This window comes from Chionomys nivalis, chromosome 8, assembly GCF_950005125.1.
Source record: "Chionomys nivalis chromosome 8, mChiNiv1.1, whole genome shotgun sequence".
Lineage (NCBI taxonomy): Eukaryota > Metazoa > Chordata > Mammalia > Rodentia > Cricetidae > Chionomys > Chionomys nivalis.
The window spans coordinates 13,651,454-13,670,184 of record NC_080093.1 but is presented as its reverse complement, the minus strand read 5'-3'; the positions used below and the strand labels follow the sequence as shown (position 1 = coordinate 13,670,184).

The following is an 18,731-nucleotide window of genomic DNA, read 5'->3' as shown; positions in this document are numbered from 1 at the left end:
ACCTATTTTTAAAGGTCAAGTTGAAAAAAAAATTAAAGCTGGGCTTTCAAACTCCGTCAGTCCACAATGGCCAGGCTACTAAGATGCTGCAAGTTTTCCAGGAGACTGCAGAGGTGCAGCTCACCAGAGCTGTGCAGGCAGCCTGGTGCCTCTGCAGCCTCCGCCTCGGAGGGAGTAATGACTGAGCGTGGCTGACATTAACTCTGAATGTCTTCAAAAACAGCTAGACTTCTCTCCTCCCATAACGTGCACTTTACCCTCCCCATGCTAAGCCCCCTCAAAGCCTTCAATGTTTAATTCCAGATCTGCAGGATGTACCCCGTTGCAAGGGAAAAAGTGCAGATTCGCGTGCACCGACGGAGTAATAGCTAGTGACCAGTGAGGCTGGCACTGCTGACACCGACCGGTTTACACCCAGAAAACAACAGCAAAAACTTGATCCTCACCTATCTTTCCCAGCCATGATGGCTCCCTAATTCGATGTAAAGCCCAAAAATTTGATAAAATTTCTAAAAACCCAAATTACTTCTCTATCCTAATCAAAATACTACTTACTTCAAAAAAAAAAAAAAAAAGTCAAGGAAACAAAAATTCCAATACAGCTGACCCTTTTTTCCTAAGATCTGGCCCATGTGAAATATTTTTCAATCATTAATATTTCAAGAAGGATGCGTTGAGGCTGGAGAGATGGCTCAGTGGTTACTGAGAGCACTGGCTGCTCTTCCGGAGGTCCTGAGTTCAATTCCCAGCACCTACATGGTGGTTCACAACCATCTGTAATGAGATCTGCTGCCCTCTTCTTGCATGCAGAGGCATACATGCAGGCAGAACACTACACATAATAAATAAATCTTTTTTTAAAGAATAATTTGCTGAAGCCGGGCAGTTGGTGGCGCACGCCTTTAATCCCAGGACTCGGGAGGCAGAGGCAGGCAGATCTCTGTGAGTTCGAGGCCAGCCTGGTCTACAAGAGCTAGTTCCAGGACAGGAACCAAAAAAAGCTACGGAGAAACCCTGTCTCGAAAATCCAAAAAAAAAAAAAATAATAATAATAATAATAATTTGCTGAATATGCCATCAAATTGAAGATTTAAAACTAAGCCTTATTTCCCCACTCTCCCAAACTCCTTCCTAACTGACAATTCTCTATGGTTAGTGAGTAATGATGAACTGATTTGTCACTGAAAATTATGTCCACAAGATAATTTGAACTAAAGGTCAAATTAATTTAACATTTTTATTTTATTAAAAATTTTAATTAAAATATAATTAATTTTCCCCTTACCTGTCCTCCCTCCAAACCCTCCTGTGTTTTCTCCCCACTTCCTCTAAAAGTGATGGTCTCTTTTTTATTGTTGTTGGTATACACACACACATATACATACACACACAAATACATAAATATAAAAATGCAACCTACTAAGTCCATCCAGTGTGGGTTGTGTAAATATAATTTCAAGGCTGAATGCTTTCTTTGTACCCTAGGAGAGGGTAGTTCTCTATCAGGAGTCATTAGTTGCCTGTAGTTTGGCTAAGGGTGGGACCTTGAGATTTCTCACTTCTGCATTAGCATGTTTAGACTGTCATCATTCAGGTCTTGTTTAGGCAGCTATATTGTTGAGAAATCTATCATGTGTATAGCTTCCAGTCATACCTAGGAGACCCAATCTCACGAGTGAAAAAATAGAGAAAAATAATTCTAAACCCTAAAATAACAAAACCCCAAAATATCACATTTACACTGTGTTCAGAGGCCAGAATGTCTCAAATATTTAACTATGGAGACTTTCTATAAATTCCACCTTAGAAACAGCAATTTTCCTTCCTCTAAAGGAGTTCAGAGCACTTCTTAGAAATATAAAGCAACCTCCTCATTTGCTGACTTGAGCTACAGTTCAGGTGTGCCCAAGTCTGAGTCAGAACTCTGTGTTGGGAGTCTGTACCTGTCGCTATGAATTTCTACATTATGCAGGTCATCAAAATGTAAGCTTGGCCAGAACAGATAGACTGCCCTACTCTCGGGCAGGAACGGACTCATCACAGAGTCCAGGTCCTCTCTATCTCACCATCAGCGAGACGGACAAGCCCCTGACATCATTGCGGCAGTGCGCACTCCCAGGTCACAGCACAGCAACAGCTGAAGAAACATGACTGGGATGCCCGGAGTAAGGCTTCAGACGTTTCTTCTAAGAGCCCCTTGGGGAATAACCACATCCTCTAAAGATAAAGGAGCACTCAAGGTAGAGGCAGGCACACCTCAGTGAGTTCAAGGCTAACCTGCTCTACGCGGTAAACTCTAGGTCACCCAAGGCTGCTTAATGAGACCATCTCAAAAAAAAAAAAAAAAAAAAGGTAAAAATTCAAAACCAACACCACCACCCCCTCATCGACAGGCCCTGTAAACTGGCTACAGACACCTGCAGAGACCATCTACCCCTCAGACTGTGCAGTTCTATGTCTTCCCACAGCTGCAAAAGCTCTAACTTCAGCGTTTCTCACAAAACTGTGGGAAGTGAATGATCCAAAGCTTCGGACCTCACTCTGACAACTCCCTTCCGTGGCTCCAACACCTGGCTACGGTTTTGGGGTGTAGATGTTCAAAAAATTAACTACTTACTTATTCTTTGAGATTCTGTGGCCTAGCCCAATTTACCCAAAATCCGAAGACATAGAAAGAAGTTGTTTTAAGGGCCAGAGTCCAAAAGAAATAGGCAAAAAACAAAACAAACAAAAAAACCCCACCACCCTGCTTCAGCCACTAGGCCAGCACACAGTGTTCTCAGGTTATGTAACAAGACCATAAAGAGAACAGCCAAAGCTTTGAAAGTTGAAGCTACTGAGTGCATTTAAAGATATTCTTTACTCAATAATCTGCAAGGAAAAACAGCTCCTCAGAAATATCTGCATGCTGTGGGGATGGAGCTGGGGTTCTGCCGAGTAGAACGGAGATGATATGCACGGACAAGGCTCCTCTGACTAGGAAGTCTCTGCCAGGATTCTGTCACCCAGACACTGTGTAGCGCTGAGAGATTTTATAAAAATAAGGGCAGACCTCTAAGAGGTTCTAGCCCATCCGAGTACTGCTGCCAAAACGAGAACTCACATGCGGCAGACGCAGGTAGTGTGTGCCACTCCAGTCTTGAAGGAGCTACACTGGCTCTCCTGTTAAAAACAAAACAAAGCAACAAAACAAAACAAAAACAAAAGCTGGTTTTAAAACTGTTGTGATGAGCTGGAACGGAGAGATAACATTTGGAAACTGGTATTTATAAGAGTTACCCCTGCCCTCCAATCTAGAAGTCTCCAATCATCACTAAACTGAACTCTAATTGGATACAACAAAATACAAGCATTGAAAATAAGCATAAATATTGTGTATTGTTTCTTTTCCTGGCACCCTGAGCTAGGAATACAAGCTAAGGCTAATATAATAAAATTTTAAGCCAAAAGAGTTGTTTTCTTTTTTTGGTTTTTCTGGGCAGGGTTTCTCTGTGTAGCCCTGGATGTTCTGGAACTTGCTCTGTAGGCCTGGCTGGACCTGAGCTCAAAGTTCCACCTGCCTCTCTCCCCCAAGTGCTGGGATTAAAGGCCTGGGCCACCACCATCTGGCCTTGTTTATTTTCTTTAGCAGCTTTAAGGTTACCATTATAGAATCTGCCTGGTAAATGGTGCTTAAATTGGACTACACTGAATAAGACTGATTAAATAAAGCAAACAAAAACCAAAGCAACCCCATCTTGCTTTCAGGTACCCACTATGCTGAATTTTCCCACACTGATCTTCAACAGCTGTCATTTTGATATGCACAATATCAAAGCGTACTGCTTTTTTTAAAAAAAGCTAACAATGTCTATATCTGGAATAAAAAAATTTAAATCTTTTCATTTTGTTTTGTCAGTGTATTTTTTTCTCAGTAAGCAGAATTATAATACTGCATTTCATGGTTAAAACAAATGTCCCAAAATAACTGAGCTGAGTGTCATGTACACATCCTTGTGACTCACTTTATAGGTGGTTCTCTCCAGAGACTCCTCTCAGTCCCGGGTTGTGGGTTTTTGCTTGTTTTTCTTATGTAATAGGGAGAGGGTAAAATCATAGGGATAACACAAATGACTGAATGTAGTATCTAAAAGTACTAAAAACATTGCAACTAGGAGAAACCATGACTACAGACAATATGAAAAGTGCAGCCTGACTACCCATAAGAGTCATTTGCCTTTAAGCTGTGTATGAAATCAACATTAACATTCTTTCTGTTTAGTTATTAGGATATATGGCATTAGTCCTCTGTAATTATAACTAGAAAACACACTGATGAGCATTTTTGAAAGAGAAAACACTAGTAAAATCTTCCTAGTGCCACACGCAGTCATGAGCGCCCCTTTTCTACTCTACAGAACTACCCAGGCAGCAAACACAGGCAACAGTTTTTCTCTAACCCCAGGAAATAAAAATAATCTAAAAGGTTGGAAATTTCTTTAAACTACTTCAATTTTAATTTGCATAAAAAATAAAGAAGCTAGATACCATGGAACACATTTAGTTATATTTTTTAAACACTCCAAGTTACTAAATATGTAAGTAAAGTAAATAAGTAGGCTGTAAAATGCTGCCAATATTTCCATTCTTGAAAATCAAAATTAAATGGTAATTAAGAGATTTATTTGTTTTAAAGTACCAAGCCAGGGAATGGGAGAAATGGCCCAGCGGTTAAGAGTACTTCTTGCTTGTTCAGAGAACCCTAAGTTGAGGTCCTAGGACCCGCACTGCCTGTAACTGTAACTCAGGGCCTACAACACTTCTTCCCATCTCCTCGGTTACCCACAGAAGAAGCATACATTCACACAGGCATATGCATATATTTTTTTAAAAAAAGTATTAAGCCAGATATGATGTCACACGCATGTACTTCTAGTACTTGAGAAGCAGAAGCAGGATTGTCTCAAGTTCAAAGCCAGTCAAGTCTACACAGTGAGCACAGGCCAGGCAAAGATCCATACATAATAAAACTCAAACAAACACGAGGACATACGAGCAAGCAAACAAAAACAAACAGTGTGTTAAAAGAATGCTTATTTTAAAATAAAAGGAAAAAGAATAACTTAACTAAAGATTTTTTTTTCCCCCTGAGAATATCTAGATACTTCTCAGGACCTTGTATCTTCAGTACTGTTTTTAATTTGTATTTTTTTAAATCGAGTCATTTTTTTTCCCCAAAAACAAAAAGCCTTTAGCCTGAAGGTACTCAAACAGGTATTTCTAACTCTCTTTAGAAAGTACAGACAGGGCAGAAAAGAAGCCAACTAACTCAGCCCGGGAAAGAGTTCAAGGTCCATCTTCGGACACATAAGGAGTTTGAGGCTGGCCTGGGGAGACCCTATCACTGTCCCACAACGGCAGAAAAGCTTAAATTACTAAGTTTTATGTATCAGCGCCCAAAGGGGGGAAGAGCACTGTGACTTGAGCATCTCCTCTCGACTGTGTCCTCCTCACTTCACAGGCCTCTGCTGCGGGAAGTCTGGTGAGGACCTACAACTGCGGACAGAAACGTGATGGGCGCCCTGGACTCCAGTCCAAGTGAACAAGTCACGAGAATAAAAATGTCCATTTAAATGTCAAGAAAGTTGAGTTTATTCCAGTAACAATAATATAAAATCAGAATGCACCAGCTATGTGTTTATTAGAGGGTAAAGATCAACAGTCCCGAGATGCTTCTGCTAGCAGCAGGATTATCAGGGGCTAGTTTTTCTTAATTTCTTCCCTGATACTCTTCAATAGTTTTATTCTGATGCTTCTCTCCATGCTAAGGGAAGTACTTTAAAGTACTTAGGTTTGAGATAACTGGATTTCAACCAAGGTAGCTTAATGATATGGCATATAAATAGATGAGGGCAATAGCTCAAATTGTGTAGTTTCTAGCTGGGATGGTCTGAATAAAAATGGCCTCCATAGGCTCATATATTTGAATGCTTAGTCTCCAGGGAGCACCACTATTTGAGAGGATTAGAAGGACTAGGAATGTGGCCTTGTTAGAGAAAGTGTGTCACTAGAAGTGGACTTGGGCACGTGCTCGCTCACTCGTCGTCGCCCCCCCCCCCCCCCGCCTATAGATCAAGATGTAGCTGGATGTAGCTCTTAGCTACTGTTCCAGTACTTGCTTATAGGCTGCCATGCTCCCCGCCATGATGATCATGGACCAAACCTCTGAAACTGTAAGCCAAGTCCTCAATTAAATGCTTTCTTTCATATGTCTTGCCTTAGTCATGGTGTCTCTTCACAGAATTAAAACAGTGACTAAGACACTAGCCTCTCCCTGAGATTTCTTTTTAAAGGAAAATATACACAATTTTATCTTAGTACTTAAAATATCTTAAAGAAGCTATATAGTGAGACTATTTCTTTAAGATTATTTCTAAGAAAATGTTGAGCTAAACAGTCAACATTCCAGCATGTAGAAGATGGGCTCACTAGTCCCCAATCTGAGAAGCTATTGACAATTAATGGCTTCTGGCATAGGTAGAGTCAGTTTTCTTTAATAGTGTGGCCCTTGATAGGTCTACCACACTCCAGTACACACTCATGAGTACACAGGCAGCACAAACTGGATTCACTGGGTTGTTTTTTTAAGAATTGGTGAGGAGAATGTTGGAGATAAAGCTAGAAGAGATAGGAGAAGTTGTGGGGTGGGTATGATCAAAATACAGTATATTAAATTCTCAAAGAATTAATAAATGTCTGTGTGATCTTAAAGGAAGTTAAATTATTTGGGCTGACAATGCCCCCCCCCCCCCGAAATATAAACTTACAAAACTCCCAAACTAAGTAGGAGAAACCTCCTTTTAAATGGTTAGTTGGGATAGTCCAAATGACTCTCAAAGCAACAGAGACTACTAATGCCTTGGCTGCCTCTCAGGGGTTGAGGGCGGCCCCTATTGCTGAAGACACTGAACGCTTAAAACACAAGACTCAAATAACTCATGCTGGACAGGATCTGAAACCTCTTTTGTCCATGGTACTAGAAAAACACTATGTAAGCTATCAAGGGAGGGAAGCAAGTAAACAGCCCTCCCCAGCTGCCACAATGTGAACCACAACAGTCACCAACATGGCTAGGTAGTGAGTGTAACCAACTGCTGTCTAATTGGCCTTCAGCCCATTCAACAGGAGGAAAATCATACCTGGTATGGAAAACCTAGCCATCTTCCCAGGGCTAGTGAATTCATAAACATTAGGAAATACCACCACTCTGCTAGACCACCAAGGAAGAGAAAGAAATATCTTTCTCTCTGAAGATGCAGGAAGAATCTGAACATACCCTTGTCCAGTCATACTTCCCGTGACTGTCTACTTTATCACAAATCCTAGCATGAAAACACACAAGTCCTCTCATCTCTCAGGGTCTTTGTTTCCTTGGAACACAAAACAATGTTTTTTCTTGCTAACCTGTCTTTGCTTTAAGGGTCCATGAGCGTAAATGGAAAGTAAAGATATTTCTTTTTTCCTGTATTACGTGTATGCCATCTTATATCTTGACTTGGCTTTCTTTGTAAACATTCCCAGTGACCCCGAGCTCAAGGAACTACTATGATTAAAGGCACACTGTTCATAACATTTCCTACTACAGGTACATGACTTACAGATGTTAGTTCTTGTCTGCCTGATAATTTCTCAAGAGAGTTGGTGGAGACTGGATAAGAGCCATGGTATCCATCTGTTCTAACGAAAGCAAATAAGGTGTTATCACTGGACTGATGGAAATGGCTCAGAAGCTAAACAAGTTAGATCTAGGGATACAGGTCTGGGGAGTATATAGCATCCTGTCAATCATAGTGCCTAAGAATGAGAAAGTGAAACCAAACCAAAACCAAAATAACAAAAAACAAAACCTTCAGACTTCTACATTACAGGGGGGAGGGAGACCAAAGTGGCTTCCAAGAGGAACCAGATGAGAAAAATAACAATTTTCACAGTTTGTTTTGTTTTTGAGAGAGGGTCTTCCTATATAGCCCTGGCAGTCTTGGAACTCACTCTGTAGACCAAGCTGGCCTCAAACTCACTGAGATTCTCCTGCCTCTGCCTCCCGAGTGCTGGGATTAAAGGAATGCGCCACTAAACCCACTGGCTCAATTTTCATAGTTATAAGCTAAGAGTCAATGTGTCCATCTATATTTATGAAGGAACTAAATAAATAGAAATAACAACCTCAGCCCCAAATATTGTCCTATTCCCTTAAGACTTCTGAACTAGCTGGGTGGTGGCGGCACACACCTCTAATCCCAGCGCTCTTGGAAGGCAGAGGCAGGAGGATCTCTGTGAGTTCAAGGCCAGCCTGGTCTACAAGAGCTAGTACCAGGATAGCTAGGACTATTGCACAGAGAAACCCTGTCTCGAAAAATTTTAAAAAAAGGAAAAGAAAAAAGAAAAAAAAAAAAGGCTTCTGAACTGTGTGTGGGTGTGTGTGTGGGGGGGGGGGGGTGCGCGCGCGTGCGTATAAATACAACCACATCTAATGCTAGAGAGACTTTTTAGCCACCATGGGAAACAAAACTGTTTACAGATGTAAACAGTTATGACTAAAATAGAATATTTAACCTTTTTTTTTTGTTTGTTTTTTCGAGACAGGGTTTCTCTGTGGCTTTGGAGCCTGTCCTGGAACTAGCTCTTGTAGACCAGGCTGGTCTCGAACTCACAGAGATCCGCCTGCCTCTGCCTCCCGAGTGCTGGGATTAAAGGCGTGCGCCACCACCGCCCGGCTTAACCTTTTTCTTTTAGATAAAAACAATAGTTTTTTTCCTTTACCTCCTAATAGAAAATCAAATGTTTATTGAATGACTTCTATTAGACAAGGTAATAGACAAAGGTGTATTTTAAATGCCAACAAAAACTAGAAAATGAAATTTTACAATAAAGTTTGCCAGGCGATGGTGGCGCACGCCTTTAATCCCAGCACTCGGGAGGCAGAGGCAGGCGGATCTCTGTGAGTTCGAGACCAGCCTGGTCTACAGAGCTAGTTCCAGGACAGGCTCCAAAGCCACAGAGAAACCCTGTCTCAAAAAACCAAAAAAAATAAAATAAAAATAAAGTTTGTGTTGAATGTGGTGAACCATGCTCTTAATCCTAACATCTGGGAGGCAAAGACAGGTGCTTTCTGTGAGTTCAAGGCCAGCCAAGGCTGATACAGTGAGACCTGTCTCAAAAACAAAACAAATCAATAACAAAATATATTAATGATCTACAATAACTAAATTTCACAACGTAGAAATGCCATTATGTCAAAAACCACAAACCAAGGAATGGAGAGATGGCTCAGCAGTTAAGAGCACGGGATCCACTTGCAAAGGACCTGGGATCAGTTCCCAGAACCCACACGGCAGCTCACAACTCTGTAACTCCAGTTCCAGGGGCTCTGACATACTTTTGTGATCTCTGCTGACACTAGGCACACATACAATACACATAAAATAAATCAGTTTGAAAGTCACAAGCCATCTAGAGATACTGTAAAGATTAGGTAAATAGAAAGATTTAGCATGTGGGTATACTAAATACAAAACATCTAAGACATGAATTCTTGACAAACTTATCTCAAAACTAAGGTAATTCCAATAAAAATTCCAGTGGTCAGTCTGTCTGGTGTGTGTCTGTGTTCATGTGCATACAAGTTGTGGGTATGAACAGATACAAGTACAGGCGCGCGCACGTGTTTGTGTGTGTGTGTGTGTGTGTGTGTGTATTTATAGAGGCCAAAAGTCAACCTTGGGTGATGTTCCTCAAGAACCATCTACTTTGTTTATATTTATTTTCAAATTTTATTTACTTGTTTTTGATCTGAGTAGATGTATAGTGTGTGTTGTATATGTGTGCACACGTGCATATGATTCACATATGGAGGTCAGAGGAATGACGTTAGGTGTCTTCCTCTCCACTTTTTTTGTGTAATTATATTATTGGGGGCACCTGTGACTGCACATGTGTGCGTGTAAGAGGACAACTCTGTGGAGTCCATTTTCTCCTCCACCTTTACAGATGTTCCAGAAATTGAACTCAGACCTCTAAGTTTGCCTGGCAAGCACCTTTATGAGACGAGCAAGGTCTCTGCCCTGAAGCTCACTTATTGGCTAGGCTGGCTATCCAATGAGCTCCAGAGATCCCTTTTCCCCAATCCCCCAAAAGCTGGAATCACTAATAGAAACTACTGAATTCAATCCTGGACATTCTAACTTGGGGTTGGGGACAGCACTTTACCGACTGAACCACTATCAAAGAGTATAGTATTTATAATTATGTTGCAAACTATAATTAGAATAGTAAGATTGAAGCATAAAAACATTATTAAGACTTTTAAAATATCAATCCCAAGAACAAAATTACAATTACAGTTTCAAGATCTTCAAATTTCTGAAAGCAACACTCATGATCTTTTTTCTCTTTTCCTTCAACTAAAGTTAAGCTGGGTTCCACTGTATTTACTGTCAGCTGTATTAATTCTGAGTTTAGCCTGCTGGCTTTTGGACACTGGATGGTTTATCTCATCAAATGGACTGGCTTCTGGATAGACAGTTTATAAAGGCAGACAGGGCTGTAAGACTGGCTCACATCGACTTTAAAAAGGAACCCGTTCCTGCTTCTGCGTTCCAACACCAGCTTGTCCCTGCATCTCTTACAGAAGTAGCTGAGTTCACACAACTCTGACTTTATTCAGTGTATTATCTAATGACATCAATGTGAAGAATCTTTACTCCTCATGACAAGGCATCTGATAACACACTGTGGATAGGAAAAAATCTGTGTCTATACAGACGCTGTACTTGGTACTGGAGAAAATTGAACCAATGTTTATGCACACTTTGTCTCCTTTTTATTTGAAATAAGAAAACTGCTATCTTTGCTGAGAGATTGGCCCTCCAAGATCCTTCGCCTTTCCATGGTTTTCAGATATGATGACAGAAAGTGGGTCAAGGTGAAATATTTTTCTTCAAACTGACTTTTATTTGGATTTTTTCCAGTTTGTTGTTTTTTTCCAGAGATTTCAAACACAGAACACTTTTCAGTTTTATCCTGGATTCTTTGGACGAGGAGCTTTGCTGTGGATCTTCAAAGCCTTGGGGTTCATCAAAGATGCCCAGCACCTACATGCTGGGTCCACACTGGTGCACACTCCCTACCCTGAAAGCAAGGCTCCAAGGTCTGCCTGTCAGCAACCTGGAGCTTGGAGGGGCTACGTCTGTAGGCTGAGTTTCCATGTAGGCCTTGGAGTAGAGCATGAAGGGACAGAAGCACCTCTAACTTTGCTCTATAAGACAAGAGCTTGACTGTCTGGCAAGGCTGGCTGACCAGTGAGCCCCATGGATCTCCCTTTCTCCACCTCTCCAGTACTAGGATCACAAGCCAATAGTCACAGTCAACCGTTTTATATGGCTTCTGGGGATGCAAACGCAGGCTCGCAGAGCTGTGCAGAAAGCACTATGCTGATTTAAGCCATCTCTACAGCGTTGCCTCTAATGGAGGGGTTTTGTCGGGGTGTGATTTTTTTTTCTAATAATTCATACAGTAACATAAAAGACTTGTCTTATCAGGAAATTTTTTTAAAAGAACAAAATGTGGGGATTCAAAGAGATTAGAACAGTGGTTCTCAACCTTCTTAAAGCTGTGACCCTTTAATACAGTTCCTCTTGCTATGGTGACCCTCAATCATAAAATTATTTCATTGCTACTTCATAACTGTAATTTTGCTATTGTTGTGAATTACAGTGTAAATATCTGATATGCATGATATCTGATATGCAACCCCCAAAGGGGTTATGACCCAGAGGTTAAGAATCACTGGACTAGAGGGCAGACTAGAACACATGAACCTAAAGTTAGTATGGATTTAGCAGCTACCATATAACACTTTAACACTAAACATAAAATACAGAAAAGGAAAACCCTTGACCTTGAGACACTTACAAGCCAATAAGTAGATTATCCAAAGCTACAGCTCTCAGGAGGCAGAGGCAGGGGAGTTTGCGACAAGTCCAAGTTCAGCTTGAACTGCACACAAAGCTGAAAGCTAAGGACGTCCTAGTGTGCAGAATTCTAGGACGGACAGTGAGACACTGTCTTAAAGGCAAGCAAACAAGCCCTCCAACTATATTATAAAGTCCTCTGGGGAACGGGATGTGCTGGGATGGCTTAGAGGTTACAGAGGTTAAGAGCACCAAGTTTGATTTCTAGCAGTCACCTGGCAGCTCACAACAGTGTGTTAATTCTTGTTCCAGGGTATCCGATGCCTTCTTCTGGTCTCCCTGCACACCAGGCACACATGGAGTACAGAGACAAATACAAGCAAAACACACATACACAGAAACAAAATTTTTAATGCTGTGAGGGAATTTAGCAGATGTCAGAATCGCACAGGGAATGATTCGTAATGAACGAAGACTCACACCAAGCAGGCCAGCACTAAGAAGGCTGAGGAGAGATAATAAATTCAAGGCCACCCTGCCTCAAAATAACTAACTAAATACATACATACATACCAAAAGTATTTATCCCAAACACTCAAACCTTAAAGACAGGCACAAACAACGCATACCTCTTCTATTTTATCACTGTATTTCATGGAACATTTTTCTAATAAAAAGTCTTCTCTATGGGTTTTTTTTTGTTGTGTTTTTGTGTGTTTTAGCAGTGTCAAAAGTTACTCACTTACTTTTAATGACAACATTCAGGAAAGCAAGCTTTACATTCTAGAGTTCTGTCTATCTCACTGTTTTACAGAGGGCTCTCACTGGCTGCCCCTGCACATGATGGACGCCGTCCTTCAATCATGGCTTACTGACTGCTGCGGCTCCAGTGCACACTGCCATACCTGGTCCAGTGCACACTGCCATACCTGGTCCAGTGCACACTGCCATACCTGGTCCAGTGCACACTGCCATACCTGGTCCAGTGCACACTGCCATATCTGGCCCAGTGCACACTGCCATACCTGGTCCAGTGCACACTGCCATACTGGTCCTGCACACTGCCATATCTGGCCCAGTGCACACTGCCATATCTGACTAAAGGCAATTTTTAAAATGAATTTCTGAAAGACTCTTTTGAGTATCATAATTGCACTTGTATGTGTTAAACATATGTACAGGTACTCAACCGATATATCAAACCTACCACTACTTAAGGTAAAGGATAAACTGATGATGCCGTCAAAAAAAATTTTAAGTTCTGAGGAAATGAAACTATAGCCTAATACATTGATTATTTCAGCTATATCTCAGAGACAGAAGGAAGAAAGAGCACAGTGTTAGTCTTTAAGGAGATTGTAATAAAGAGCAAAGCTCATGCAACCATTTTGATGGAAATGAACACATGGCCTATCTGTCTAAGAATAAACTGTTACTGGGCTGAGAGACAGATGCTAAACAGGTGAGTGTGCGCTGTTCTTTCAAAGGACCTGACTTCAGTTACTGCCGCCCGAGGCAGGAGGTTCACAAGCACAGTAACTCCAAGTCTAGGGGTCTGACCCCCTCTTCCGGCCTTGGTGGTCACCTGCTTCTATGTGCACACCTCCCCACACACACATGTGCACACATAACTAAAAATAAAATCAATCTTCTTTTAAAAAAGAGTAAATCGTTATGATGCTGGAGGGTTGAAGCGTTGATTCCTAACACCACAATCAAACAAACATGGAAATGGAGTAACAAACAAAACACTCTGTGGCTGGGTGTACCCCCACCCTGATCCACAAAAATAAAATACTAAAAACTTCAATAACTAATTTTATAGCAGAGTGAGAAATCCAGAAATTTATCTTTAAGCTGGGCACTGCCACATGCCTATAAACCCAGCACCTGGAAGCAGATGCGGAAGATCCATGTCAGGTCCACGCCAGCCCGCATCAATTCCAGGTCTTCTTGGAGCATAGTGTGATATTTGTCTCAAAAAATTCTTCTACTTTTGAAGAACAGCTTAAAAGAATAAGAGCCAAAAATGCCCAAATACACACATTAATGTATTCATTAATCTATAAGTTTACTAAAAAGATTTTTATAAGAGTTTTAAAGAAACATTAGGACTTTTTCTAACTATCCGTACAAGTTCAGAAAACAAGTCTCAAGAATACTGGGTATCTTCAGTCTTCATATATCTCAATGGAAGGACAATCCAACAAAAGCTTCTTGCAGCCAAATAAATGATTAATTACATGGACAAGTGATTACTGAACTGCCTGTGGACCCAATATATTGAATCAAAACCAGCAATTCTTTTTTTTTAATTATTTATTTATTATGTGTACAGCATTCCTTCCATGTGTGCTCACAAGCCAGAAGGGGGCGCCAGGTCTCATTATAGATGGCTGTGAGCCACCATGTGGTTGCTAGAAATTGAACTCAGGACCTCTGGAAGAGCAGTCAGTGCTCTTAACCACTGAGCCATCTTTCCAGCCCAAAACCAGCAATTCTTAAGAAATAAAAAATCATTACTCACCAGCAAGGGTATAATCCATATCAAAACCAAAACACTTTATTTTTTCCATGGCTAAACTTCGGTTCACAAACACCCTATGGAAAAAAATAAGAAAGTTGTATCTTGATTAACATTGAAGTTTAATGAAATTATTATTCTATACTGTCTCATTATTTTCCCAGCTGACTTTATATTACTGTATTATTTAAGGTGTTAACATGCTACATACACACAATGACTACGGGGGTCCAGCGCTTCCCTCCTCTCTCCTTTGCGGTTTCGAGTACACCAGACCACTGCAGTGCTCATCATGTACTTAGAGATCTTCGGCAAATGACTCCAAGGTAACTGTAGTTATTTATCCCACTCCCAGCCACTAGTTTATCCTCTATATCTATCTATATAACTTTTTCTTAAATTTCACGCGTAAGTGATATTGTGCTGTATTTCTTCCTGTACTTTAATGTCATTTAAGTTTATCTCTGTCATTGCAAATAGTAGAAGCTCCCTTTTAAGGCACTGTTGGTTCATAAGGAACTTACTTACATTACTTTAATTTCTTCGGGAACTTGGTGCTATTTTCCACTTTGGCTATAACAATTTAAGCAACACCTTTGTATATCTAATTATGATGCTAATTTGGACCTCCCTGGTAATTAGATGGTCTATAATTTTGAATACCTTTTCACATATCAGTTGGCAATTTATATGTCTTTCTGAGCAAAAAGTCTATTTAGGTCCTTTGCCTATTTTTTAACTGGGTTTTCTTTTCTGCTATTTATCTGTTCCATTTAGATAAAAGGGGGAGGAGGAGACTTCTAGCAGTTTGGCCCAGCAGTAAGGTAGGCCCGGTGATAAGGTAATCCCAGTGCTGAAGTAATCAAAAGGCTAAGGAAGAAGGAGCATTGAAGCCCAGGAATTCAAAGCCAGACGGGACAAAACAAAAAATAAACAGCTGGCTGGGTGGTGGTGGTGCACACCTTTAAGCCCAGCATTCAGGAGGCAGAGGCAAACGAATCTCTGTGAGTTTGAGGACAGGCTCTAAAGCTACAGAGAAATCCTGTCTCAAAAAAACCAAAGAGTAAAATAAAATAAAATATAAATAAATAAATAGCTGGATATGATGATGCATTCCTGTAACCCTAGCAGACGAGAGAAAGTCTAAAGCAGGAAAATCACATATTCCAGGCCAGCTTGAGCTACATGTAGACCGTCTCAAAAGAAAACAAAACCCAAGTAAATAAATAATAAAGAAGTAAGGCAGGTGTGAAGGAGCATTTAAAAGGCCGTGGCAGGCCAATCTCATGTTCAAGTCAGTCTAGGATATATGGTGTAACCCTGTCTAAAATGGAAACAAAACAAAAAACTCCCCAAGGTCTGCGGAACAGAGCATGCACACCCACCCTGGGTTCAATCCCCAGCACTTCCTACAACCAGGTGCAGTAGCACACACCTGAAGTCCCAGGTGAAAGCAGGATGAACAAAAGTTCAAGGTCATCCCCAACTATACAGTGAAAAAAGAAAAAAAAAAAAACCTAGTTTTTTGAACATCAGTATTTATTTCATCTTGACTTATGTATGGTAAGCGAAGAGAAAGAATTTGACAGAGGAAAGAAAAAAGAACTAGAGGAGAAATGATACTACCCTAACCTTTTTGTTAGTTTCGTGTTTTTATTATTTAGAAGTGCTAGGAAAGCAAATGCAGGGCTTGCACACCAAGCACTCTATCACTGAGCTACAGACCTTAAAACAACAAAAACAAGAACTTAACTCCAAGCACCACAGTGATCCTCCCGAATTCTACCCTGCTTTTTCACTGATAACAAAATCTCCTTCATTACTGATGGTCCCCAGCTACATAAATCCTTTGAAAACAACAGAGGTGAAAGACACAAAATAATGGTTGTAACTCTAAAAACTAAGAGCTACTACTAATGCTGGGGCTCTTCACACAGGCTCAAGTCCGGCAAAGGGGCCAACTGAATAAACCTTCGCTCAGAGCCTTAACAGCTGGCACGCCTAAAATATCCTAAGGAGATATACGCAGGAGTGAACTGAGCAAGACTTTTCTTTCACATTACGTATTCTAAGAAAGAGATACAGAACCATATAATTTTTAAAAAGTGATTTCAATTTTAATAGAAGAAAGATGTTAGCTGGTTTTAGAGTCAGACTGCAATAGGCACCGCCATGGAAATCTCAAAAGCACACACATTTTCAAAAGACAGCAAGAACAGCACATCCTTGTTAACCTCTGGGAGTAACATATTCAGGAATATGAAAATCTGCTTTTGCCAAAATAATCATTGCTGAATATCCATAAAGTCATATTTCTCATTCCTCTTTGACGTAACCAATCACATTACCTACTCAATCAACACATTCATTGGATGTAGGCTACAACACAGATCTCCCGTGACATATACCATGGTAAATGCCTTTTTTTAAAATTTTTATCGATCTCTACATTTTTCTCTGCTCCCCTCCTGCCTCTCCCCTCCCCTTCAACCCTCTCCCAAGGTCCCCATGCTCCCAATTTACTCAGGAGACCTTGTCTTTTTCTACTTCCTGGTAAATGTCTTTTGAGGGTCAACAGAGCTACAAAAGTTTATATGTTCTTAAAATTAGGAAATCTGATCTGGCAGATGGGCAAAAGCACCTGCTGTAAAGCCTAAAAATCTAAGCTCAATCTCAGGAACATCATCAAAGACTCTCAGTTGTCCTTTGACCTCCCCAACTGCCTGCAGTGGCATGCATCCCCACACATACACACATCTGCACAAACGTGCACACAATATATTAATAAAACACTTTAATTAGGAAGCAATCATTTATGAAAAACTTTCATAAAATATCCTTTCTCTTTTCACTCAAAACAAGTACTCTACTTCACAGAACCAGCTCCAGAACTTAAGAGAACCACTCCTATTCCCTCCTCATTTCTGCTATGACCCTTGTGTGAAAACCTCACAGGGGTTCTCATCCTTCCCTTTCTTTCCCTAAAGGGAGGAGCTATATAAAATGAAATCTAATTTGCTGCAGAAGCAAAGCTGTAATAACTAACCAAAGGAACAGCTATGCCACAGAGTATTAAGCCAAATAGAGGGACTGCACATACACACTAAGGTTTACCAAGATGCTAAACACCCAACTTCACTCTGGCACAGGAGAAACCTTAAAGCTTCCTACCATGTCTCCGCACAGTCAACAGATGCTTATCTCTCAGCCTGAAACCAACGACACTCTCCACTGAGCTTATAAACTTAAAAAGTGTAAGATGTTATGCCAACTATAAGGTATCGATGAAAAGATTAGCTCACTGACATACATATTTCAAAACAAATAGATTAATCAAAATTTTCTGAGTTCTTTCTACAGATCTTCCAATGCCAGTTTACTATGTGCTTTTTACTAAATTATTAACTGGAAGAATAATTCTACCTACATTCAAGAGCATGAACACATCGGTAAAAATTAAAAGCAAGTTTTAAAATGTTTAATTACCACACAAAAACTTACAGCTATACTAAGCATCCAATCGTAACTACCAGCCAGAAATTCCCATAGATAAGCCACTTGTGAGTTGAAGATCTGAGCATTACCAGGAGAAACAAACTGGGAGGCACACAGAAACACTGTGAGACTAACAGACTTCAACAAAACATGCTTAGCAGTATTTACTATCACATCCCACAGCAGTGAAGTCAAAATAAAAAAAAAACTTGAAGAAATACCATTCATATACAGATATTAACTGCAAGAAATAAAATGATTACACTAATGTGCTTTAAGAATAGGGATCTAAAAGTCTCAGACTTAACATAAACATGCAACTTACTATATTCGAAATTCTGTAAACAGCAAACTACTGGCTTTGGATTTGACTCTAATTGAAAGCAGAATTACCTCATCTGTCACTGGTTGCCGTTGTGCAAACTGAAACTATCTGGGTAAAGTAGTTCCTGAAGTCACATAACAAAATTCTTCTTAAAATTAGGATTCTTTAGTGTGTGTGACTTTAACCTCACTTCAAAAAGACATGTATCTTCTGAGACAGTGTGGGAGAAAACACCTCTGTGTCTAATTTAACTTGTCATTGGATATCACTGTTGCTCCACACAAATCCATTTGGATAGACTCTCTCTGGCAATGGCGAACTTTATCTGTAACTCCTCCCTTTGCTTAGGAGTCACAGTTTCCTGGCCAGGTGCCCAACAACAGCTACTGCAGCAACAGATGAGCAAGGCTGTGAAACGTTCCTGGACATCTGTTCTCGC

The 18,731-nt window shown here is 40.5% G+C and overlaps 1 protein-coding gene across 1 annotated transcript in view; it reads right to left on the bottom strand.

The window, feature by feature from the left end:
* Positions 1 to 18,731, bottom strand: part of Nt5c2 (5'-nucleotidase, cytosolic II) — a 141,038-nt gene that overhangs the window by 19,568 nt on the left and 102,739 nt on the right. The window contains exon 3 of the mRNA XM_057777186.1: positions 14,476 to 14,549. Within this exon, the coding sequence (XP_057633169.1) occupies positions 14,476 to 14,549 (74 nt within the window). The remainder of the gene's footprint in view (positions 1 to 14,475; positions 14,550 to 18,731) is intronic.